Here is a 26,817-nt window from a genome sequence, read left to right on the forward strand (position 1 = left end):
TGTTTTAATTAAAAATAATCACCATTGGGGAGCCTGGATGGCTCAGTTGGTTAAGCATCCAACTTCAGCTTGGGTCATGATCTCATAGTTAATGAGTTTGAGCCCTGCATTGGGCTCTGTGCTGACAGCTCTGAGCTTGGAGCCTGCTTCGGATTCTGTGTCTCCCTCTGTCTCTCTTCCACTCCCCCACTTGCACTCTGTCTCTCTGTATTTCAAAAATAAATAAATGTAAAAAAAAAAAAAATCACCAGTGCTCACACATCTGAAGCACTGACTCCAGTGATAAGACATGAGACTTATCCTACTTTTATATCTATAAACATTTTTAAATTTTTCTAAGACATAGGATGTCAGACTTATTTCTATATAACGACAAATCACTTGTGTTGAGAATATGATTTTGAGCTTAACCATCATGTGCCCTTTCATCACAGGTTGTAGAAATGTACTCTAGTGGAGGAGATCTTCACCTAGAACTCCCAACAGGTCAACAAGGAGGCACCAGAAAACTGTGGGTGAGTGCTGGCATATTTCTCTCTCAATTACTTTCTCAAATACACCAGAAAATAGTTTAACTTCCTATCACATGAATAAATGTGGGTGACTCCCCCTTAATTATATCTTAATATTAAATTTACATCAGATATTCTTGAAAATTGGATGATACAGGGAGAGAAAAGTATAAGTAATTTTTGGAAAGAGCAGTGAACAAAATTGGTGGGAACTTTAACCCACTGTGTAGAAAGGAAATTTCAACTATCCACAGAGTTATATTGGTAAAGTTGTCTCTGACTCTAACAATTTATAATGTGCTTTTTATACTAAGATTAAAAAAAAAAAAAACCCTCTGGGAAGGATCCATTATATGTTTGAGGTAGAGAATTGAACTTTCAGACTTATTGTTGATAGAGATGACGTTTTCGGAGGGAATGTAGTCAAGCCCTTGTGATGACATAGAAAATTTTAAATTCTTAGGTGATCTACATCCACCTTTAATATTATTGAATATTTAACACTAGTTTGTGTCAATGCTTAGAGAACCCCTGTTTCTTAGAGAATACCAGCAAATATTAATCAATGTATGTGTAGCAACTACCTTATTTGTAAGTTTCCTGCCTTAGGAGAGTTTTTCTTTAAATGTTGTTACCAAGCTTTAATCAAAGAGGGGAAAGGCACAGTAAACACAGTTCTTATACTGAGGGCACTCTAATCATTGCTTATCCATAATTGAAGACAACGGACTTTACCACTATGAATGAGTTCTGAAGATCAGATTTATTTATTAATTGCTCTGTTAAACACACGTAGCCTCTTGTTCTGTCTTCTGACCAGTCTCGACCAAGGAAGGGATGCAGAAGGGACATTTCTAGGATGTTCACTTGAGCAATTAGAAACAAATTTGTCAGGATTTGGTTAACTCCCCAGATATAGAAACACACTGGCAAATAGGAATATGTAATGCATGGTTCATTTATATCCTTTCACAAAAATGTTTTATCTTGAAATTACGTTATTGTTTGAAAAGCCTTTGAGAGAAGTAGTATATAAAACAATGCTTCAGAGAATTAACTATAAGCTATTAAGTTTGTATTATAATTCTACATAGAAGAGCTAAGAATTTACTGTGAAATATAATTGGTATCTAATAAACATAAGAGAATTCATATTTCTAATTAGTTAAGAACTGTAATGAATGGTAGCAGAGATGGCATAATGTTTTAATAATCCCAGTGGCTACAAGAAAAGATAAAGTTATTCTTCTTCCTACAAACGTAGAGTAAAAATAAAAGTCAATTGGCCTTGACCTCACCCTCAGCCCATTTCAGTGTACATAAGAAAAGCCCAGAGACCAAGTCAGCTCCCTAGAGATGGGGAAGTGGATGGTGCATCTCTTGTGGCCCCAGGAGGGTTCCAATCACTTCTTTACTACTTTGAGGCTAAAAAGTTAAGAGAATAGAGGTAAGTGAGATGAATAATAAATTCTAAAACACAGGGATTTCCTTAAATATGCCAGAAGGTATGTGCAGAGAAATTCTGATGGTCCCAAGCAAGCCAGATTGTTGTAAAACCAGGAAAAGAAATCCATCTCAAAAAAAAATTTTTTTTTGCCCCAATAAATCTTCCCTCTAGTGTATTTGTCAGTGTTCTCTCATTACAGGCCTCAAAATTTTTCCATCTTCCTTGCTAAGAGACTTATTGAAAGCAGTTGGTCAACTGTGGATTTGCCTGAGAAGCTTTGTTGGGTTAGGTTTTAAATGAAAGGACAGAGAGAGTCCAAGCTCTCTTGATTATTATTTAAAGAGATTCCTGTAGATTTCTAGAAAAGGATTTCCCTCCAATGCTGACATCTCTATTTGGTGGAGAATCTTAGTACTGAATTATATGTCCAAGCATCACACTAAAAGATAACTGGTTTTATAGATTAATTCTATCTTTTAATGATAATTTTGCAACTGAAAATTTTATTTCTTTCACTTGGCTCAATTTTACATATCATGCTTCCTCAGTTCCTAAGATGGGCTTCTTTCACATTGTAATATTCTTCACGTTGGAGTATGTGTTACAATCCATGGAATATATCCATTTAAATGGCAGTGTGTTGTTGTTTTTTTTTTCTTAGTAGGTATATAAAATAATAATGCATCCTCAGTCAATGTTGTTTTCTTCAAAAAACTATGGTGGCTTTTGCACCATCACAAAAGCCGTGCTACATTATGGTCTGTTAACTTGTCAGGAAATTCCTCCTTATGAAACCAAGGGAGTGATGAGAGCCAGTTTTTCATCCAGGGAAGCAGATAATCACACCGCCTTCATCAGAATAAAGACAAATGCTTCAGACAGCACAGAATTTATCATCCTTCCTGTGGAGGTAGAAGTTACAACAGGTTAGTAGAAAACCAGAGGAACAGTAAATGCATTTGTTTTGTATTCAATACATCTTAACTTTGGGCAAAGAAAAATCTAATGGTTTACTTTGCTGTCTTCCAAGCTCCTGGAATTTATTCCTCAACTGAAATGCTAGATTTTGGTACACTACGAACACAAGGTAAAAAAAAAAGGGGGGGGGGGGAGAAGACAGTATTTTTATAAGTCTTTAAAAAACAAAAATGCCTCTGTTCAGTGCTGAATGGCTTTACTTTTAACCCCTTTGTAGCTCAGCTTTGAAATTACTTGTCAGTGGGTTGCATGATCTTATAGAAACCTTCTTTGGGGAACTTCAAGCCCTCACAGGTTAATACCCCATTCCTCTGAGGGCTACCATTGCTTACCAGGTGGGAAAGCAAGGTCATAAGATAACTTAAGGCAATATTGAGGCACAAAGTAGTTTCTGAGTTTTTAAATCCAAGTTCTCACCTATTCAGTTATGCTTACTCCTTTTTTTAACAGTAAATAAAAGGGAGGGGGGAGCTTTACTTCTGGATTTTTATTTAGAAATGGATTACTCAGTTGCATTATAATAGCATAATGTTAAATTATGTCCCAGATGGTCAAAGAAAAAATTCAAATTCTAAAATTGAAAATGCTCAAGTTAAAGGATTTATTAAGGAAAAAATAGAAATACTCGTAATTTGGGATTTCTATGGAACATATGTAATTAGAAGTTGGTTGTTGAGGATTGGAGACCCCTTTTTGAAAATTAGATTTTTCACACTTATCAGTGTGTTCTGATTTTTGGTCTGGTTGTTTAGGAGGGGACAGTTCTTATACAGTGTCCTTGTGAGTAAGGTGATTGCTATTTATGAGTTAGGTGGAATCACATTCTTTTTATTAATGTGATTATAGTTCTTTTTCACATTCTAGAATAGATTCAATCTGGTATCTAATAAGGTAAAATTCTAGTTTGCCATAAAGCACTTCTGTTAAAGAAATATTTCTTCTCTTCAATTTTAACAGATCTACCAAAAGTTTTAAACCTTCATTTATTAAATTCGGGAACAAAAGATGTACCAATAACAGTAAGTTTTTACTTATTTTCTCCTAATTTATATATTCTTTGTTTTTAAACTTATGACCACCTTAAAACTAATTAAACTCTTCCTCTAAAGGATTCTGTTCTTTGGTGGCCTAATGACACTTTGGTTCTAAGTGTGATGTGAGAAACCTGTTCTGCCTCTAACCACCAAATTTCAAAGATGAGAAGGAAAGTAGGTGATCTTCCCCAAGCTAAGTCTGAATCAAAGTTCCTGAGGTTCTTGTTGAGGCAGAATCATACAAGAGGCTTGTGGATTCTGATAAACCCTAGGATGTATGCCATGTGCAAAGAAAAACAAGTTATAAAGATTCCATCAGGTTTGGTTGTTAGACTTAAGGTATGGGTAAATGAAAAGGAAAAAAGGTTCAGATGAATTGGGAAGGGAAATAATAATAAAGCAAAGAGATATGGTAGGTAACATTAGAATGCTATTAACATCTGTCAAAGGTACCCTTTCCACCTGGCAGCTATTATAGTATACTAAATAGCAGACTATAAACTGAGGTCATCTCTTCCCCTCACACATGCACATAGAACAAGTGACTTTTATGTCTTACAGTGGAATTGAAGAGCCAGTACACAATTTTAGGGAAAAAAGTAAAAGAGAGCTATCTGGATTTTGCTTTGGCCCACAACCTCACCTTCTGGTGAAGTCCACAAGATACATACATAGGGAATAATGGAAAAAGAAAGCAGTACATTTTTATTATAATGTGTGCTGATTCAGAAGCCTAAATTCAGAGAAGTCTGATAAAATGATATAGATCAAAGGGACATGAGACTTAAGGGACCTTTGTCCATCCAGGGCCAAACCCAGAGTTTACTGTCAACTGGTGGAGTAGACCAAAGAGAGAAGAGTTTATAAACCCTAAATGAGGGAGCAAGATTGGATAACCATATTTAAAATTTTTTTTTAATGTTTTTATTTATTTTTGAGACAGAGAGAGACAGAGCATGAGCAGGGGAGGGGCAGAGAGAGAGGGAGACACAGAATCTGAAGCAGGCTCCAGGCTCTGAGCTGTCAGCACAGGGCCTGACGCAGGGCTTGAACTCCCCGACTGTGAGATCATGACCTGAGCTGAAGTCAGACGCTTAACCAATTGAGCCACCCAGGCACCCCAAGGGGGTAACCATAGTTTAATGCACAGTGACTGTGCTCATGAGTGGGATCACATTCTGGGTGGTGTCCTGCTGTCTGACCTAGTATTTCTTCCTGCTAGGTAGAAGAACTGGGGGAATGGGTTTTGTAGAATGCTTCCCCACTATGCAGTGGGCTGAAACTGCCCCACTTGGAGTTCCTGCCTGTCCACTCTTGGCAGCCTGAGAGCAGGCTGAGAGCAGTTGCCTGGGTCTGCCGTGATACATACCCGTACCCCTCAAGGATCCTCAAGGGTTGGGACCCCACTGCAGGTGACAAGGAACAGCTCTTTTGACCTGGCCACCCTGATACCATTGAAACAAAACACAAAAGCAGTGAGCAGCAGCATTATGTCCCTTGTTTTTGTTATTTTTCTTTTTTGATAGCAACAAAGGTCCCTTAGTCCATGTATTTTTATATGCTTGCTTTCAAAAATATATTCATTTTTTTTATTTAGTGACTTTGTTTTTTTTAATTCAGTTTTTTGAAAGATTGTCATCAAAGTCTCTATGGAATGAAATTGTCAGCATGTTTTCTCTGGTAGTGACCTTTTACATAAGAAAATATTACAGTGAATGTTCCTGTGTATAATTTCTTTTTAATTCCTATTTATAGCAATAATTAATTACACTTTTCAAAAAATACATAATGGTGATTATTGCTATATTAAGTGATTAGTGATTGGTTTTGGCTCTTTATAGTGAAATTTTCACAAATCTATAGAAAAATAAGCAAAATAAGGACAGTATAAATGTTTCTAAAAATATGAGTTGCATGTATGTTAATGCAAACACCCTTTCTAAACAAGGACTGTTCTGCAATAATATGCTTTGTTTTCTTTTGTTTGATATTAAAATATCAGTTATTTTATAAAGGTAGTAGATAGCTGTTTTGCTAGTGTTGTGGTTTCCAATAGAATGAGTTGGAAAGTATTCTCTCCTTTTGGGTTAAGAATTTGTGAAGGATTGTCGTTAACTCTTCTTTAAATGTTTGGTAGAATTCACCAATGAAGTCCACTGGGCCTGGACTTTTATTTGTGGGAGGTTTTAGAATTCAATCTCTTTAGGCCTATTCAGATTTCTATTTCTTCTTGGTCGGTTTCAGTGACTTATGACTTTTCTAGGAGTGTTTTCATTGCATCTCAGTGTTCTAATTGGATGGCATACCACTGTTCATAGTGTTCTCTTCTAATACTTTTGTTTTTTTCCCTGTGAAGTAGATGGTAACATCCCATTTATCGTTCTTGATTATAATTAGTCTTCTCCATATTTGAAAAGTATTTTCAGTCAGTCAAGCTAAAGGTTTGTCAATTTTGTTGATCTTTTCAAAGAACTAATGTATGGTTTTATTAAATTTCTCTATTTTTCTTTGTTTGCCACTAAAACATCCTTTTATTTGATGAATCAAGTAGAGAGTAGGAGACTCCCTTTGTTCCCCTGCCACTATCATCCTCACATTTGCAAACTAAAAAATTAGAAAACCTGTTAGTCTTCCCTCCCCAACCATAAACACATACACACACATTTTAGGTTTTACCAGTCAATGAAATGCAAAGGCCTTCTTATCACTGCTCTGTGTTAACATTTTAAAATCGTTCTTTACACCAAGAATTGTGATTCTTTTTGTTCAAAAGTCTCGAGGTTAATTTATCAGACTTTCCTCCATAATAGAGTGTAATTCCTTCTGCTAGATATTTCAGATTGCTTTGGCTCCAGCCTACTTTTATCTTCTTTGAACTTTTTGATACTGATTTCTTTTGTAGCCCAATTGACCACATAGAGCACATGTACTGTATACATGGTAATGTAGGCACCACTCGTCCCAGTTCTTTTTCTCTCCAAAGCTCAAGTGTTTTCTCCACTGAGAAATCATCTGGTAGCATAGCTTCTTGGTGACACGTTCAGAGATACCTCTTTAGCTGTGGACAGCAGTTCATTTGCCTGTGGGGCAGACAATCACCCTGCTGTTGCCTCAGTTTGAGATGTCAGATAATTTTTATTTTAGTGTGTTCTCCATGCTGTTTGCCCGTGAGTGGTTTCTTCCATCTGTAGGATGCCTTGCACCAAGCAGGGTCGTTAATGAGAACTTTCATGTCAGGCAGACTTCAGGCCTGCAGTCACTTCCCCAAATGTGAGGATTTAGAGATTTGATGGCAAAGTACCTTTACATAGCCCAAACAATCTTCTCTATTTTTTTTTTTTTTTACATACAGTGAATGGACCAAAACAAATGTCTTTTACAATAAACATTTTCTTTAAAAGTGAAATTATCAATCTTAAGAATATGAATGAGAGGCACCTGGGTGGCTCAGTTGGTTAAATGTCCAACTCTTGATATCAGATCAGGTCACAATCTCATGGTTCATGAGATCAAGCCCATGTAGGGTTCTCTGCTGACAGCCTGGAGCCTGTTTTGGATTCTGCGTCTCCCTCTCTCTGCTCCTCCCCCACTTGCATTGTCTGTCCGTCTCTCTCTCTCAAAAATAAATAAATAAACATTTTAAAAAATTATTTTTAAAAAAATGAATGAAAAAATACTGTTGTATTCAGTTCAATTATAACAGAATTAAAGAGGCAGTTTTAGGATACATTATAAGTGAACATTTTTGTTGTTACTATGGGTTATGCACTGTGCTAGTTTCTTTACATAGATTACCTTATTCAATACAACAGTCCTATAAAGTACACAGGTTCTAGTTTTCCAAATAAGGGAAATGAATCAGCTTTTTTTAAATTTTTTTTTTTAACGTTTATTTATTTTTGAGACAGAGACAGACAGAGCATGAACGGGGGAGGGTCAAAGAGAGAGGGAGACACAGAATCTGAAACAGGCTCCAGGCTCTGAGCAGTCAGCACAGAGCCCGACGCGGGGCTCAAACTCACGGGACCACGAGATCGTGACCTGAGCCGAAGTCGGATGCTTAACCGACTGAGCCACCCAGGCGCCCCGAATCAGCTTTTTTTAAAAGTGACTTCTTCAACCATAAAAACTCAAAAGTTACTTGAAGGTATATTAGTATATAATGACACCATCAAGTCTTTATAAATTTATCATTTTAATTTCATATTCAGTATTTCTACTAAAAATCTTTTAATCTATAATATATGTCTGTATATTTGCATTTGTAGCTACGTATGTATGTATTTTTCCTAATATCCAGAGCCTACACTCTGCCAGTGTTTTGTTAGTTTCTTCTTACTTACTCATTCATTATTCCGTTTAATGGGCGTCAACTATATGCCAGCTTCTGTGCGAGGTGTGTGAGAACATAGCAGTAAATCAGATAGCCAAGGTTCCTGCCCCTATTGAGCTCACTTTTTAGCTGTGAGACTGATGACAGACAGGCATGCAACAAAATTGTAAATCAAACCAAGTTCTAACAAAGAAAGAAACAGAATAGAATGTAAGTGAGGGAGGGAGATGGTTAGACAGGGTTGTCTCAGAGGAGCTGACATTTGAGGTAATAAATGAAGAGTAAGAAGTTGGCACCCCTAAAAAAGCTAGCTGACAAGTGTTACCATCAAAGGGAACAGCGATTGCAAAGGCCTGAGGCAGAAACAACTTTGGATGTCGTGGGAAAGAAAGGAGGGTTGAACATAAAGGGAGGGCCGGAGGGTTGATCCTGGTTTTCTGGGCTCTGGGAGGTGTTTAGATTTTATTATAAGTGCAACAGCAAATTACAGAATTTTAAGCAAGGGAGAGACATCATTTGATTTATGTGTTATAAAGGTCATAGTAGCTAGTTTGTGGAGAATTCACTGCAGGAAGTTAGGAGTCCAGTGCCTTGGTCCACTTGAGAGGTAATGTTAGCTTAGACTTCCTACCTTATCAGCCAGGAAACAAACCCATCTACCATGGAAACTGAGTTATAAGAGAGCTTCCTAAGGTATCTTGCTACCTGTATCTTGCTACATAATATGCCATACTTAGAGACTGACATATTTTTATAAATGTCCCACCTCTGTCCATTTCACAAATATATAATATCTTTAGGATGACCTAGGCATTGCCAGAAGCTGGAGGGTTGTTGTGTTTTTTTTTAATTCCCCTTAAAGGAATTCAGAGTTTTTTCATCTTTCTAGATATGGGACTCCTGAGGCAAGCATCTGAAAATAAACAGTTCTCACCTGTTAATGGACAAGATACTCAGGTTCAAGCCTGTCTGACTTTGATTGTCTGTAATGCAACTTTGAGAATATGGTTTTTCCTCAACACTTAAAAAACATTAATGCAGTATAAATGATGGAATAAATTTGCTTTGAGATACCTTAAGAGGAACATTTGCATGAAGTTTCCTTACTAATTAATGAATAAGAATGACAGATATACTTTAATTTTACCAGTGTAAACTTGATATGAGCTTTAATAAATTTGTGTATCCATTGTTAGAAATACAATTGTTACATACTAGAAGGTTATTTTCCTTTTCAAATGTTTTTCTAAATAGTTTTAGAATGTGCTGGGCCTTTGAATCTCACTTGAGAGTTACTGAACATTAGTTGGGTATGAATATCGTGAGAAAAGGCTAGAACTATATTTAGAATATGTGCAAGCTGCCTTTCCCGGGAATCTTGCCATATTTTTTTCTACTTCTCCATTATCTTTAGTATGCAACTGTTAGTAACTGATTCTAAAATAGGTTGTTAGTGTAAATATGCTTAATACAAGTTAATGATTTTGTATTATTTTTCATTTAAGGCCACCAGAATAGGAAAAAAAAAAAAAAACAGAATGAGCCACTACTTAAATGTTTTGTTTGTTTAGCTTTGTTTTTGATTCCTTGGAAAATGGATTTTTCCATTTTGTTGGGCTTTTTTTAATAATAAGTGAACAGTTCAGATCATTTGTATAAAACTTGAGTCAATGGGGCCCCTGGGTGTCTCAGTTGGTTAAGCATCCAACTTTGAGTCAGGTAATGATCTCAGGGTTCATGAGTTTGAGCCCCGCATCAGGCTCGCTGCTCTCAGCACAGAGCCCACTTCAGATTCTCTGTCCCCATGTCTCTTTCTCTGCCCCTCCCCCACTTGTGTGCACACTTTCCCTCTCTCTGTCTCTCTCTCTCCTTCTCAAAAATAAATAAAACATTAAAAAAGTGAGTCAATTGAATGTTTGCTTACTATTGGTGCAATAAAGAGAGAAAGAGAGAAGGAGAGAGTTAATAATACTGAATATAAAAATTTTCCTCTAGGGGCATCTGGGTGGCTCAGTTGGTTAAGCATCCTGCTTCTACTCAGGTCATGATCTCACAGTTTGTGAGTTCAAGCCCCACATTGGGCTCCATGCTGACAGCTCAGAGCCTGGAGCCTGCTTCAGATTCTGTGTCTCCCTCTCTCTCTCTGCCCCTGCCCTGAGCTTGCTCGCTCTCTCTCTCTCTCTCTCTCTCTCTCAAAAATAAATAAACTTAAAAACAAAAAGGAAAACAATTAAAAATTTTTTTTCCTCTGGTAAGGAAAATCTTAGAGTAATATGTTACATGTGAGAAAACATTTTTCATCAAGTACTCTAAGCTCCTACTATTTACAGTGACTGTTTTAAATAAATAAATAGTTTTATTTAGCTATTTCTGTTATGGTGTTGTGCAGGCTAATAGCACTCAAAAGGTGTCGTCGTCATTACTAATGAACTGCTACTTGCAGTCTTTAAGCGTGTTTGAAAATGGTCAAGATTCCATTCCTACTCTGACACATTCAGTAGAGCATGTGGAAGTCCTCTGCAAACTACAAAGCTTTATACGATCATCTCTCTAACAAATCTTGACCTCAGGGTAAAAGTGCTCATTTGAAAAAAGAACAAAATTAATACAACCACCAAATTTTGTAAATAGATGGAATCTTAGAAAATACCTAATCTAATCCCCTAGTGTTTTACAGGCAGGAAAAATAAGGCCCAGAGTAGATGGGCAGCTTACTCAAACTGACACTTCTAGTTAAATACTTAATATCTTTTTTGTTGCATAAATTCATCAAATGGGATTGTCACGTACACTTCTGTACTGCTTTCCTTTCCTTTAGAAGAAGTATTAGTGTAGGTATGTAATATATGAAACCTTCCCGTTTTATAGTCATACTGCTTTGTTTTATTGTTAAAAATAACACACACACACACACACACACACACACACACACTCACTCTTTAAGGGATGAAGAGATTTGTATTTTAAACGATTGCTACTAATCGCAAGCATACTGATAATAAATATATCAATATGAACAAATCCACTTGCAGCCCCAGTTAGAGATTCCAAAGCAAATGAGAAGTTCAGAAGAAAGATAAAAGAGTTAAAATACCAAAAGACCCTGAGGCCAAGAGCTCAGGCTATTAAGATTTCCAGCTCAGAAAACTGCAGAACCATCCTTCGGGTCATCATTCCAGGCCCAGTAAAGACTAACAAGCAGTGAGGAGGGAGACGCCCCACCATCTAGTAGTAAAAGCAGTGTCTGTAATCTTTATGTGTAACCAACTTTCTTCCCTGTGATAGCAGACCAGTGCAAAAGGAGCAGTTTTTCTTCGTACTCTCTCAGGTGCTTCTTGTACCTTCATTCCACCTTGTAGTCAGATTCCACCTTTACGGATGTACTGAAGGGTGGGTAGGGAGACGGGGAAGAACTTGGTGACTTGCAGGGACCTGACTGCACCCATGTTAGCAGGCGTGTGCCTGGTGGGTGTCACAGAAAAGAACTGTGTTCTTTCTATGGGAAGCATCAGGCTTTGACAAGTTTATAAAGCCCCTGAAATATCAGCAAAAAACTCCAGAAGCATTTTGAGACCAAAGTAAGATTCTAAATGAATTCTTTTTTTTTTTTTTTTTTTTGAGAGAGAAAGAGATAGAGCACATGAGCTGGAAAGGGGCAGAGAGAAAGAATCTTAAGCAGGCTCCGCAGGGCTTGATCCCATGGTTGTGAGAGTGTGACCTGAGCCTAAATCAAGAGTTGGACACTTAACTGACTGAGGCACCCAGGTGCCCCCTAGTTGAATTCTAAAGGAAGAGTATTGATCAAGATTTGTGTACAATACCATGACTTCATTAATACATGTTTAGGCACTAGGATGCCAGTAAAGGGCCCAGGCCCTGAACCAAGTCAGGACATCTGGTTTCCAGTCCCGCCTCTTGATGCCTAGCTACTGAAACATCACTCCATATTGCAAGGTTCTCTTCATCTGTAAAACAGGGAAGGAGATGGGGATCTTTAAGGTTCCTTCCAATGAAAAATGCTTTGTGTCAGTAAGGTAATAAAAAAGTAACTGCACCTTAAACTGTATTTATTTTTCTAGTTTGCTCCACAAGTGCAAGCTTTTATGGTATTTGTTATTATAGATTTAGTTGTTGAATAGATAAATCTTATTTTTTAAGTTTAAACTGTTCTGACCTCTCCAAGCTACACAGCCCTTCAGTCTACTGCTCAGTCCCACAGCTGAGAGTACAGCCTTGCCTGGTAACAGTGGCATGCCGCACTTACACAGCCATGCCCTAGGGAGGTAGAGAAAGTCCCATTAGAAGTGGGATCTGCAAGGGGCACCTGGGTAGCTCAGTCGGTTGAGTGCCCAACTTCAGCTCAGGTCATGATCTCGTGGTTTGTGGGTTTGAGCCCCACATCGGGCTCTGTGCTGACAGCTCAGAGCCTGGAGCCTGCTTCAGATTCTGTGTCTCCCTCTCTCTCTGCCCTCCCCCACTCATGCTCTGTCTCTCTTTCAAAAGTAAGTAAACATTAGGGGCGCCTGAGCAGCTCAGTTGGTTAAGTGTCTGACTTTGGCTCAGGTCATGATCTCATGGTTTGTGAGTTCGAGCCCTGCGTCAGGCCCTGTGCTGACAGCTCAGAGCCTGGAGCCTGCTTCGGATTCTGTGTCTTCCTCTCTCTCTGCCCGCTGCCCCCGCCCCCACCCCCCCCCCAGCTTACACTCTGTCTCTCTCAAAAATAAATAAACATTAAAAAAAATTTTTTTAAGTAAGTAAAAAATAAATAAATAAATAAATAAATATTTTTAAAAAGTAAGTAAATATTAAAAGAAGAGGAAGAGGAAGAAGAGGGATCTGCAAAAACACCATGGCAGAGGAGTACTGGCTCCCAAATTCACATCATTCTTCATTTTCAGGATGTTATTCAACATAGTCAGGATGTTACATTTGGTATGGTGGAGTTCTTTAAGAGGGACCCTATCATAAATCTTCGTGTCTCCTTTCTCATATATGACTCATTATACCTTTTTTTTTTTCCTGTTTTATGTATTCATACCTAGTGTATGGTACTAGTTTGTCTCTAGATTTTTACACTCACTGATCTTAAACTCTTCCTATGGCCATCATTTTATTGCATGAAGATATTCTGATGAAATTAATGTGATGTTGTGCCAGTTTGACCTATTCTATTGCTTTATTGATAGAGCACACATGTGCCAGCAGGGCAGAGGGAGAGGGAGCTAGAATCTTAAGCAGGCTCCATACCCAGCATGAGCCCGTCGTGGGACTCAATCCCATCACTGTGAGATCATGACCTGAGCCAAAATCAAGAGTTGGACACTCAACCAACTGAGCCCTCAGAATAGGCTCCCCTGGCCTATTCTGTTTAAAGGGAGCGCATAAAGTTAAACTTCCATTTTTTTATTCTGCTGCATGTTTCCAGTACACTCTCCAGTGTAATGTAACTGAACCATGAGACTAAAATAATGATACATATTTTTTTCTGTTTGCAGAGTGTTCGACCTACACCACAAAATGACGCTATAACGGTACACTTTAAACCAATTACGTTAAAAGCTTCAGAAAGTAAATATACCAAGGTTGCAAGTATTAGTTTTGATGGTAAGTATTCGGCTTTCACTCTCTAATGGGGTGATCTTATTTTGATAAACTAGAAGATATCTGTACTGACATCTTCATATAGAAACCCTGACCATTTTACAGTCAGATTTTGTATTACTGCTTAGGTTGGTTTATCTTATAAACCATCACAAATTCTTATTTGATTGCTTCATGAAAGAAAATGCAGCTTCATAAAGAGAAATTAGTATTAGCAAATACATTAGGATTGGAATTAAATTTTTGTAATCTGGGCTTTCACATATATACCTAGTGAATATATAGTATTTAAGGTATTTACCTTAATTATGAAGTCATTATTTTTTGTAATTGAGTGATAATGTATTTGAGTTTCAGAAGCATGTTTGAGAATAGAAATAAAGTATTCCCTGTAACAGTTTCCTATATTGGCTTTTTAAACAGGGAAGACAGCTCTGCCTACCTAAAATAATAGCCTTTATGATAGCATTGTCAAATTAGATTACTATGATTTCAAACATATATATTGTATATTTTGATATTTGAAATGTTAACCCAGACTTTAACATATCTTAATAGCATGTTTTTATCCAGCTTTATCCCCTATACTAGAACATTTATTGAATTTGCTGTCACAAAAATTTTTAAATAGTGATTTGATAGCTGCTTAACTATGTGTGTAATTACATTTAATAAGAACTGAAATCCAAATGGGGCTTTTCTCATAAGGGCCCTTGCAGGGTGAGGAGCCCTGAAGCTTATACTTTGGCTTTATGATGGAGCCACCTCTGCTCGTAGCCCACATTTCACATCTGCACTCCTCATCACAAGAGAGCATTTGATCACTGTGATCTACCGAGTATAGCAGAATACTGGAAGACTCTGCACAGTGTTTGTGAGGGCATCTGTGCTTACTCCTTGCACTTGAGGGCTCTGGGGAGGATCGGGAGCAGTGCACAATCTGGGTGCCAAGCTTTAGTGTTCATCCCATGAGCTCAGAGAAAACTCCCAGAGAAATCAAGATTAAGGGGCACCTAGCTGGTTCATTCAGTGGGGCATGCAACTCTTGATCTCAGGGTCATGAGTTTGAGCCCCATACTGGACATAGCACTTACTTAAAATAAATAAATAAAATGTTCAAAAAAGTTTTTTTTAAGAAATCACAACTAAATATGTGGCATACTTTCATAACCCAGCTATCAAGAAATAGTACTGCAGAAGGTTTTGATGCCACAGTTATTTCCAGATCTTTGATAAATTATCTTCTCTGTTGCTGGGATACCACAGTCATGTCCACCAGTATTAGCATCAGCAAGTACATTGTCTTCTCTTACTAAGAAGAGCGGCCAGTAGTAATTCCTGACCCTAAGAACGTTTAGGATCCATCCTTCTGATAAATCCAAGCAGTGGGGGTGTGTTCACCAGTAACAGTTGTCCTATGTAGTTCTCCCACACTGTTCTTCTCCAGCTCCTGAGTTGACAACCCAGTGCAGTATTTCCCTTCTTGATATAAATGAATGTCAATAATGTTGGTTCTCCTGAGATCATAGATGCTAAAATAGTATTTCTTAAATTATGTAAAATTTAATATAAAGGAAAAGCATCTTTTAAAAGTAAATGATACGTTTCTTGGGGCGCCTAGGTGGCGCAGTCAGTTAAGCATCCTACTTCAGCCAGGTCACCATCTCGCGGTCTGGGAGTTCGAGCCCCGCGTAGAGCTCTGGGATGATGGCTCAGAGCCTGGAGCCTGTTTCCGATTCTGTGTCTCCCTCTCTCTGCCCCTTCCCCGTTCATGCTCTGTCTCTCTCTGTCCCAAAAATAAAAAATAAACGTTGAAAAAAAAAATTTTTTAAAAAAAAAAGTAAATGATACGTTTCTTAAAAGTGGTTTTTAGGGGCGCCTGGGTGGCTCAGTCAGTTAAGAGTCCAACTTTGGCTCAGGTCATGATCTCGCGGTTTGTGAATTCGAGCCCTGTGTTGGGCTCTGTGCTGACAGCTCGGAGCCTGGATCCTGCTTCGAATTCTGTGTCTCCCTCTCTCTCTGCGCCTCCCCTGCTCATACTCTGTCTCTCTCTGTCTCTCAAAAATAAATGTTAAAAAAAAAAAGTGGTTTCTATTACCATGGGAATGGTGTCACCTTCTCCCTCCCCTTCCATCCTCCCATCCATAGTAGGAATATTGTACAGCCTCCTAAAATAATAAACCTAGTAATAGCCATATAACAAGCAGAAAGAAATGAGGTTTAATGGGAGGCATTTTTTTAAGTTTATTTTTTTATTTTGAGAGAGAGAATGTGTGCACACGTGGAAAAGAGAGAGAATCCCAAGCAGGCTCTGCACTGTCATGTGGAGCAGACAGAGCCTGAGGTGGGGCTCAGTCCTCTGAACCGCGAGATCATGACCTGAGCCAAAATCAAGAGTTGGACACTTAACTGACTGAGTTACCCAGGCACCCCTTCTTATTTGGGGGGGAAAGGGGGGCAGAGGGGGAGTTTTTAAAATCTGAAATCACTGTCTGTACATAGCCACATACTAGATGTCATACCCTTTTTGTTGTTGTTGTGTTGTTGTTGTTTGTGCTAAAGTTGGATTACACACATTTGCAGAACTAACTGGAAGTGTTTCTGAAGTACCTTAAGTAGGATAAAGATAAACAGCTTCTTTATTTGCTTTGAAAAGAACATCTAATGGGTACCCAGATTGGATCCAACTGAATCTATTTCTGTAATTCCAGATGGATTTATTCACAACTGCTACAAAATGTAAAGATTTTACTTCATCTGTAAGGGCAATATGATGGCAGGGAGAGTCTTATACTATGAATTCGGGTAGGCTAATACACAACACCGGATGCTTCTTGCACCATGCTACTTTCTTGGTGTTTATAACAAGACTCTGGCCATACAAGGAATGTTATTTCTTAACACAGCTGTAAACCAGGGGTTCTCCATGGGGGCCAGTTTTGCCTCCTAGGCCAGGGGACATTTGTCAGTGTCCACAGACATTTTTGTTGTCATATCTGGGGGCTGCTACTGCTATCTAACAGGCAGAGGCCTGGATGCCACCAAGCATCCTACAAAGCACAGCACAGCCCCTGCACCCCAGAAAGAACTAACCTGGCCTACAACGTTACTAGTGCCCAGGTTGAGAAGCCCTGGTGTGAGGAAAGTCATGGCTTATGGCTCTAGGGAAATAGCTCAAATACAGTGTTTTCCCTCCTGAATTGTGTTCACTTGTTAATTCCTTATCTGTTTAATCCCATTACTGGAAATTAAAATATTTTTCTTCTTTTGGATAAAAAGTGTGATAATTTGATGTAAAATGTAAAAGTCTCCTCTTTGCCAATCTGAAACTTCAGCTTTGTTTTTAAGATTTTGTCAGCTTACATCAAGTCACTCTCATCCTGCTCTGTATATAACCTCTGATAGCAAAAGGTGACAGAGATTATTTTTTATGCTTCCTTTTAGCATCAAAGGCAAAAAAACCGTCTCAGTTTTCTGGGAAAATAACTGTTAAGGCAAAGGAAAAGAGTTATTCTAAACTTGAAATACCATATCAAGCAGAAGTTTTAGATGGGTGAGTTTCTCTTTAAAGTAAGCTTTCTAAGTTTTCACTAATCAGTAAATTTTGTTTTCCTACTCATTGACCCTAGCAAAAGTAGTATCCAAATTCACATAAACTCCATGGAATTGTTGAAAAGAACAACTTCCACTGTAAAGGAGAAAAATCTCCTGTTTAACTTTTTTAGAAGAAAAAGGTAAATAGGATGATATAATGTGGGCTTAAATAAAGTCTTAATGATTCAGTAATACAATAGAAAAGTGAATCTATGTTTTTTAAATAATATTCAAATCATTGAAGCTGTTTCCTTTCTGTAATTCCTTCTGTAACATACAGTCAGTTGTGGCTTGTTATTAAGTTATATTGTCACTTGAAACAAAATCATTTATATTCCTTAATAAACTTATAAACAGTCTTCTAGAATTACAGGTTTTTATAAATGGGCAGTAAAATATGTAGTTCATTTTCTGATTATACTTGAAATAATAATAGTTCAATATCCCTCTTGGTAGGGACTCATTTTAACAAAGCTGGTTGCAATTAAATGATGAATATGATTTTTCTTAAGTAGCTTAAAACTTTTTCTGTTAATACATCCTTGATTTTACTTGACTGCATATAATTCAATAGAGAATAATTCTTTATATTACATGTCAATATTTTGTAAGCTAAGTTTTGTTTTAAATCATGTGCAATCTCTAAAATATTTATAGTTATACTTCTCCAGTTATGTCCTTAATGCTAAATGTAAAGTTATTAAAACAGAAAAACTTAGATTTTAAATTAACACATGGAGGTAAAAATGATTTGTTTATGTTTTTTCAAATAGTTATTTGGGATTTGATCACGCTGCAACATTATTTCACATCCGAGACAGTCCTGCTGATCCTGTGGAAAGGCCAATTTACCTTACGAACACTTTCAGCTTTGCAATCCTCATTCATGATGTATTGCTACCAGAAGAAGCCAAAACAATGTTTAAAGTATGTCTGGGAACACCCATACTTTTAATTTTACTAACCTATCAACTAGATGATGCTGACACATTGTTTTTTTTCTCTCCCCTCACTTCCTAGGTTCACAATTTCAGCAAACCAGTCTTAATTCTTCCAAATGAATCAGGATACATTTTTACTCTGTTTTTTATGCCATCCACATCATCCATGCACATAGATAACAATATTTTACTTATTACCAATGCTTCTAAATTTCATTTACCTGTGCGGGTATATACAGGATTTTTAGATGTAAGTATGTTACCTACCTTTAAAATTTTAACTCTACCCATCTTTTGTGTGTTCAGCTATTATTATGCAATCATTTTGTACAGGTACATACTTAAATTTTGCCATTTTCTGAGCTCTACAAGTTGGTGTCATCCCTCCTCAGTCAGTACTTTTCAGATAACTGGTTTTCATCCTTCCCAGTGGCCATCTCTTATCATGTCACGGTTGAATCCTTCCCTTACAGCTTGTACTTAGATCTTTCCCACATTGTGCTTTCTCTTGGTTTTGCTTTTAAACTGTTACAATCATCGGGAAAGTAAAAACAAACTAAGTAGGAGAAAATAATAAGCAGAAAAAAACAATACTACAGGGAGGGTGAAGAGGAAAGTATTTAAGGAAGAGATGACTCAAACTAGGAAATACAAGGTGAAGAAGAGAGTCAAATAATAAAGATGAAAGTAAGGTGGTAAAGACACACAGTTGGGAATAGTAGGAAAGAATAAAGGTCTTTCTAATACAGAAAATAAGCCAGAGGAAAAAAATCCAAACTAAGCTGTCCTTAGGATAATCAATGAAAGAACTTTAGATAAGAAATAAAACTGATAAGAAAGATATAAAAGCTAAAAAGAAAATTAGAACATATAAAGATGTAGTTCTCCAAAAAGCCAACATCAATAAGAATTTCAGAGCTGGGGGGACTTGCAGAATTATCCCACTTCTTCATTTGTTTTGCTTGAATAATTATATATCATGGGCTCTCATGAATGCATAATGTTTCCTGAGACCAAGGATTTTTTGCCTCATCCTCTAGGGCTCCACTTAACCTTCCCTAGTACTTTATCTTCCTATTTCTTTTATGTGCCTTTAGAGAAGCAATATTATTCCATAGAGACTATGAATGTTTTCATTTCTGATTACTCAAAATATTTCATTGTACAGAATGCTTAATTATATTTTATATATGTGTATATTTGTGTTTATTGACATAAAATATAGAAACCTTAGGATATCTTTATATAGCTACTTTCTCTTGATAACATTCTTTTATGTAAATGTGATTGTATATTTAATCTAGTTCTTTCATATCTTTTCAGTACTTTGTATTACCCCCTAAAATAGAGGAACGTTTCATAGATTTTGGCATATTGAGTGCTACAGAAGCAAGTAACATTTTATTTGCAATTATAAACAGCAATCCAATTGAGGTAAAAAAAATATATATATGTTTTTATTCTAAATCACATTTAAGGATTTTATGCTAGTGCTGCAATAATCACTTTCATATCTTTCTCTTTTTTAAGTTGGCCATAAAAAGTTGGCACATCATAGGAGACGGTTTATCGATAGAACTTGTAGCTTCTGAAAAAGGCAATAGAACTACAATAATTTCAAGCCTTCCAGAATTAGAAAAATCCTCTTTATCAGACCAGTCATCAGTAAGTAAATTTTCTTATTGTTGCCTTAAACTTAGATGTATGTCTAAACCCCAAGTAAAAAACTATTCCTACAACACATATTTCAGTTAATATTTTTGTGAGATTCATAGTAACATTTGTTATTTGATATTAAAAGGTTCTTGCGGGTAATCTACTTCAACCCCTCCTTTTATATTGAGGGCACTTGAAGCCCAAAGGAGTAAGTTCTGCCTTGTCATAAAAAGTTCTATAGCAAAACTTTAATCTCTTTGTAACACAAGTGTCATTATAAGAGAAATTCCCATAGGTACTAAACTAACCCTGTGTTCATTGAATTTACTTGGCCAAAAAGATGGCCCTGCACACTGGCAGAAAGTGTTTTCGATTATACAGAATATTTGTGGCCAGTTTTCTGTACTGATGAGAAGAGAGTATCAGTGAGGCAAACACTGTTTGATTCCTTTCTAGATCTGCCCTTGTACTTCTACTCTGTTGTATAAATAGGTACATTTGGTCATAAAGGAGCATGAAACAGAGATAACAGATATATTAGTCAAAGCCCTTTCCACTACTGAAAGTGGAACTTGGAGTTTATACCTACTCACAACAGAACTAGTAGAGTCACCTTGTGTGAGGAGGAGCTTAACATATTATCCATTAAGCTAAGGATAGAACTTTTTGTGGCAGTTTTAACAAAAGAAAGATAAAATGTCCTTACGCACAGAGATGGTTGACAAATATGCTTCCATGGAATGCCATAGGCTATAAAAATTGATTTAAACAGTTTATACTAGAAGGATCCCCAAAAATCGTTATTTTGGAGAGCAGTTTGGCAATATATACCACTCCTGGGAATTTTTCCTGTGGAAATAATTTGAAGAAGTAAAAGCTTGAGAGAATGGAGATGTTTATAGTAACATTACTAATAATTCAAATACTTGGGAACAGTCCAGTACATAAAGTAAATCATGATTTTATGATTGAATATGAAGTAAATAAAAATTTGATGATTGTGTGTAGAAGCTTGGAAGAGGTTTTATGAAAAGGGGGAAAAACAGTACTGACATATATTCTAATTGCAACTATGTAGCATTCAAGCTACATAATCAGATATTTGTGAATAGTGGTAATTTATGGGTGTGTATATTTCAGTAACTTATAGTGTATTAAATTTGATTCAAAAATAAAGCCTCCTTTTAAAACAAAGATATATCCATGAGAAGTAATATTTGTCACTGCAAATGAGATTTTATTTTTAATAGAAATAGAATGCTGAAAACAGATAATAATTAGGCCAGCCATTAATGTATTCCTTTCAACAGTAAAGAGTCAAATCATGTGTATATCTGCTCCCACGTGGTTGAGTTTTCTGTTTCCTAGTAAGACATTATAAACCCAATAATTCTAGAAATCTGGATCATTTCCTAACAATAAATAGCATATGTTAACACATACTATTTAAATTTGAGAAGTCCATTTAACAACAGAAAGCCTGTTTGACAATTTAGGGTTTTAGAATTAGCTTTTATATGAAACTCTAAATTTAAAAACAAGGGACAAAAAGATGAGATCATTGTTATGAACTCTTAAAATAGGAAGTTGTAGTGAGTTGCCAACTTCAAAATAGCAACTCCACAAAATGATTTTTTTAAGCTTATAGTGCCTAAACTTTCAACTGTTTTCCCAAAACCCAAAGCTATGAACTAAATTAGCATCTTGTTCCTTATGAAATACACATTGCCAACAAGTCCATGACCTTCAGACCTGTGTTCTGATTTGGGCAGCAGGAGTCATGATGAAAGTGTTAGAATTGCACAAAACCAACACAGAAAATGCTTCTAAAAAAGGAGAAAGCGAGTCTGTTTGGTGTGTCGACATTTGTTATTTTAAGGTAAATGTGAATTCTAGATAAAATATAACTACTAATAATTGAAGTACAGCTTCACAAACTGTACACAATTGAAGAGAGTGTGGAAAGAATGACACTGGACCACTATCACACACCACTCACAAAAACTGACTCAAACCAGATGAAAGACTTAAATTTAAGACCTGAACCCATAAAGCCCCTAGAAGAAAACATAAGGGTAAGTCCCTTGACATCAGTCTTGGTGATGATTTTTTTGGATCTGACTGCAAAAGCAAAGGCAACGAAAGCAAAAATAAACTGTTGGGACTACATCCAACTAAAAAGCTTCTGCGTAGCAAAGGAAGCCATCAATAAAAGGAAGACAGTGTACTGAATGGGAGAAGATATTTGCAAAACATGTTTCCAATAAGGAGTTAATATCCACAGTATGTAAAACAACTCATACCACTCAACAGCAAAAAAATGAGCAGTCTGATTTTTAAATGGGCAGAGGATTTAAATTGTCATTTCTCCAAAGAAGATATCCAGATGGCCAACAGACACATGAAAAAGATGTTCAACATCAGCCATCATCGGGGAAATGCAAATCAAAACCACAATGAGATGCCACCTCACACCTACCAGAATGGCTGTCAGAAAACAAGAAATTACTAGTGTTGTCAAGGATGTGGAGAAAAGGGAACCTTCATCTACTGGTAGATACAGCCACTGTAGAAAATTGTGTGGAACTTCCTCAAACAATTAAAGATAGAACTACCATATGATCCAGTAACTCTACTTCTGGATATTTATCTGAAGAAGACGAAAACACTAATTTAGAAAGATATATGCACCTGCATGTTTATTGAGCATTATTTACAGTAGCCAAGATATGAAAACAACCTAAGTGACCATCAGTGGTTGAATAAAGAAGATGTGGTTGATACGCAAACACACACACACACACACACACACACACACACAGGAATATTAGTCATAAAAAAGAATGGAATCTTGCCATTTGCAGCAACATGGATGGACCTTGAGGGCATTATGTTAAATGGAAGAAGTTGGACAGAGAAAGAGAAATACTATATGAGTTCACTTAGATATAAAATATAAAAGAATAAAACAAACCAAGCTCATAGGTAGAACAGATTGGTGATTGCTGCAGGTGGGGGGTAGGGGTGGCAAACTAGGTGAAGGGGGTAAAAATCTACAAACTTCCAGTTAAAAATCATGGGGATATAATGTATAGCATGCTAACTATAATTAGTAATACTGTATTGTGTATGTGGAAGTTGTTAAGAGAGTAATCTTAAAAGTTCTCATCTCAAGAAAAATAAATTTTTAATTATGTGTGGTGATGGATGGTGACTGGATTTATTGTGATCATTTCATAATGTATACAAGTATTGAATCATTATGTTGTATACCTGAAACTGATACAATGTTATATGTTAACTATACTTCAGTTAAAAAGAGGTAAATGCCAGAAACATCAGCAAATAGCTTGAGAAAACAGATAAAATTTCCATACTTCTTTCAAATTTTTATTAACTCTTCTTTCTTTCCATTATATTTGACACTTTTGTATGACGCAATAATCTCAGTTGCTTTGAAGGCATGATTATTAATGTGACAGTTAAATTCAGAACTTGAAACAGAACCAACTTTGTACTTGTGCCCTAAAATAGCTGAAGGATTGGTGGAAAGCTGTGTCCCTTTGCTCCAGCTCTCACCCTCTTTGTCTGTGCGGGTATAGGTGTGATGTGTGAGGACCATACCCCTTTCCATCTTGGTAGATGGGAATCAGATTGTTCCTCAGGAAGCCAGTTTTCTTGGTGGCCCATGGAATAAGTATCAAAGGATGGACATTATTTTGAGATATTTGTACAAGATGGTGTGGCAATTCACTGTCATACATTAGACATACATAAGAATTCAGAAATCACTTCATCACAATAGCTCTCTTTACCATTTTAATAGGAAACTTGAGCTAGCAAGGCTAATGAATGATGTCATTTCTACTACATACAGGTAATATTAGCTTCAGGCTATTTTGCAGTGTTCAGAGTCAAACTTACTGCAAAAAAACTGGAAGGGATTCATGATGGAGCCATACAGATCACCACAGACTATGAGGTAAGACTATGGGGATTCATGTCAATGAGGTATTTCTGATTTAGTCCTTTTTTTGTTTTCAATAGAAACAACTAAGTTTACTGATAAAGTTACACTTTATCTGTTTCATAACCTTAAAAACTGAGCTTTTGAGAATAGTTTACAAAACAATGGTGTTCATTAGCTCATAGTTTTCTGATAAAACCCAAACCTCTTAACTGAAAACAACTTGAGAAAAATGGCTTTGGCACACTTACAATTGCTCTGTTAGAAACCTGCTTAGGTTATAGCACTGCAAAGACCCTGACTGAAATTCCTGAATTAGATCACTGATTCTTCTGCAATCATTAATATCATCCTGTGTGATATTTCCAAAAAGGAAGATACAGTCGAGAACTCACATCTTAATTTGAGTTCTTATGATTATATTTACATGAGTCATTCTAAGTCAAGGGCAAAGTGAAGATCATTGAGTGAAAGACTCCTTGTGGTGTCTAACATGTTGCATTTAGTGGGATTTTGAATGGATATATTTCTGCCACACCTAAGTATTTTAATTTAATATTTAGCAGTTCTTTGTGAATTTGAACACTACTAGATTCAACAAGTTGCTGCCCTTATTCTCCAACCTTTTTTCATCATATACCACCCCCACATGAATGAAAGTGAATTCAGAATAAACATAATTAGTGATATAATAATAATATGTAAAAATAATAATTAGAATTAAAGTAATAATAAATGATTTGTGGGGAGTATGGCAAATTACCTCCAAAAGTAAAGAATTCCTGTTAATCACTCATAATACAAATAAGTGCATTTCATAGCTATGACAAGTTTTTGTTAGTATGGATAAAAATGAAAACTAGGAAAAAATATCTTAGACAAGTATCTTTGTAAGTTATAAATAGAGTATGAGTTGATATTCTAAATCTATAATGTTCAACTCTTTTTTAATTAAGTTGATGTTAATTTATTACTATATACAAAAAATAGAGAACTATGTAACTCTAGAAAATGCTGTTTTTCATACATTGTTTTAGGAGTACAATTTGACTTTCCTTGTTAAATTAATAATCTGCAGAATAACCTATTATGAAAATCTGCTCTTCATTCCTTTCCCATTGTTTGGTCTTATTTACCATGTTTTCTTTGAATCACTGAGCAGTACATGGAAATTTACTATATTTCAGAGCATTTGATGGAGTACATTGGTCAAGTTAAACAGTATATGTAGGTAATTTTAATATTACTTTTGAGTTGGTTATTGCTAATATAAGTCCCAAGTTGAGTTTTTTTACATCCTCAAAACTTATGCAGTAATGATCAAGATTAATCTCAGACTTAAACACTTATTTCCTTATGGTCTACTTCACTCCACAGATTCTAACAATTCCTGTGAAGGCTGTAATCGCAGTGGGTTCACTGACTTGCTTCCCAAAACATATGGTTCTTCCACCTTCCTTTCCAGTAAGAGATTTAATTTATAGATTTTTTTTGTAATTTTTTTCTTTGCCTTTACCTCTGTGTCCCTATAACCTAACAGTAAAGTCAGTTATTCTTTATTAATCACTTATTTTAAGGTAAGACATTGAGCCAGCTTCCACAGGAGACACAAAGAGAACTAGTTCCTTCTCTCAAAAAGTTTTCGATCGGGGCGCCTGGGTGGCGCAGTCGGTTAAGCGTCCGACTTCAGCCGGGTCACGATCTCGCAGTCCGTGAGTTCGAGCCCCGCGTCAGGCTCTGGGCTGATGGCTCGGAGCCTGGAGCCTGTTTCCGATTCTGTGTCTCCCTCTCTCTCTGCCCCTCCCCCGTTCATGCTCTGTCTCTCTCTGTCTCAAAAATAAATAAAAACGTTGAAAAAAAAATTAAAAAAAAAAATAATAAAAAAAAAAAGTTTTCGATCAAGAATGGGAAATGGGTCCATGGTGCATAAATGTAAAGCAGGATGTAGAGAGTGCCCTAAAAAGTATAAAAATGAAGTGCTGTGAGGGAAATACATATGTAATTGATAAAGGTACATGTAAACTGGCTTAGAATTTCTTTTAGCAGGGAAAATAGGGGAGGTAAAAACTTGAATTCAGGACCCTGGAGTCAACCTGAGTATAGACACAGAGGCAGTAAAGTCTGAGATGGCTTTACAAAGTAGTGAGTTGCCCAGTTTGATAAGAATGGTGGGAGGGGCGCCTGGGTGGCGCAGTCGGTTAAGCGTCCGACTTCAACCAGGTCACAATCTCGCGGTCCGTGAGTTCGAGCCCCGCATCAGGCTCTGGGCTGATGGCTCGGAGCCTGGAGCCTGTTTCCGATTCTGTGTCTCCCTCTCTCTCTGCCCCTCCCCCGTTCATGCTCTGTCTCTCTCTGTCCCAAAAATAAATAAACGTTGAAAAAAAAATTTTTTTTTTAAAAAATAAAAAAAAAAGAATGGTGGGAAATTTGGGGCGCCTGGGTGGCTCAGCCGGTTAAGCATCCAACTTCGGCTCAGGTCGTGATCTCGCAATCCATGGGTTCAAGCCCCACGTCAGGCTCTGTGCTGACTGCTCAGAGCCTGGAACCTGTTTCAGATTCTGTGTCTCCCTCTCTCTCTGACCCTCCCCCGTTCATGCTCTGTCTCTCTCTGTCTCAAAAATAAGTAAACGTTAAAAAAAAAAAAAAGAATGGAGGGAGATTTAAGAAGATGGAATGACATGTTGGAGTGATAGCATGAAAAAAAACATTAACACATTTAAGTCCATGAAAATTTAAAGTTTTTAAGCAGAGGCT

The 26,817-nt window shown here is 36.8% G+C and overlaps 1 protein-coding gene across 2 annotated transcripts in view; it reads left to right on the plus strand.

The window, feature by feature from the left end:
• Positions 1–26,817, plus strand: part of TMEM131 (transmembrane protein 131) — a 245,368-nt gene that overhangs the window by 167,564 nt on the left and 50,987 nt on the right. Inside the window, exons 8-19 of one of the 2 annotated variants that reach the window (XM_047068675.1) lie at positions 435–515; positions 2,735–2,885; positions 2,990–3,046; positions 3,895–3,956; positions 13,800–13,908; positions 17,350–17,458; positions 18,273–18,426; positions 18,520–18,690; positions 19,764–19,874; positions 19,971–20,105; positions 23,974–24,078; positions 25,441–25,527. In XM_047068675.1, coding sequence (XP_046924631.1) covers positions 435–515; positions 2,735–2,885; positions 2,990–3,046; positions 3,895–3,956; positions 13,800–13,908; positions 17,350–17,458; positions 18,273–18,426; positions 18,520–18,690; positions 19,764–19,874; positions 19,971–20,105; positions 23,974–24,078; positions 25,441–25,527 — 1,332 coding nt within the window. The remainder of the gene's footprint in view (positions 1–434; positions 516–2,734; positions 2,886–2,989; positions 3,047–3,894; positions 3,957–13,799; positions 13,909–17,349; positions 17,459–18,272; positions 18,427–18,519; positions 18,691–19,763; positions 19,875–19,970; positions 20,106–23,973; positions 24,079–25,440; positions 25,528–26,817) is intronic. The other variant, XM_047068676.1, reaches the window with a different exon arrangement.

This window comes from Lynx rufus, unplaced genomic scaffold, assembly GCF_022079265.1.
Source record: "Lynx rufus isolate CCGP_SWC_20201006 ecotype Redwood Valley unplaced genomic scaffold, mLynRuf1.p SCAF_8, whole genome shotgun sequence".
NCBI classification, from domain to species: domain Eukaryota; kingdom Metazoa; phylum Chordata; class Mammalia; order Carnivora; family Felidae; genus Lynx; species Lynx rufus.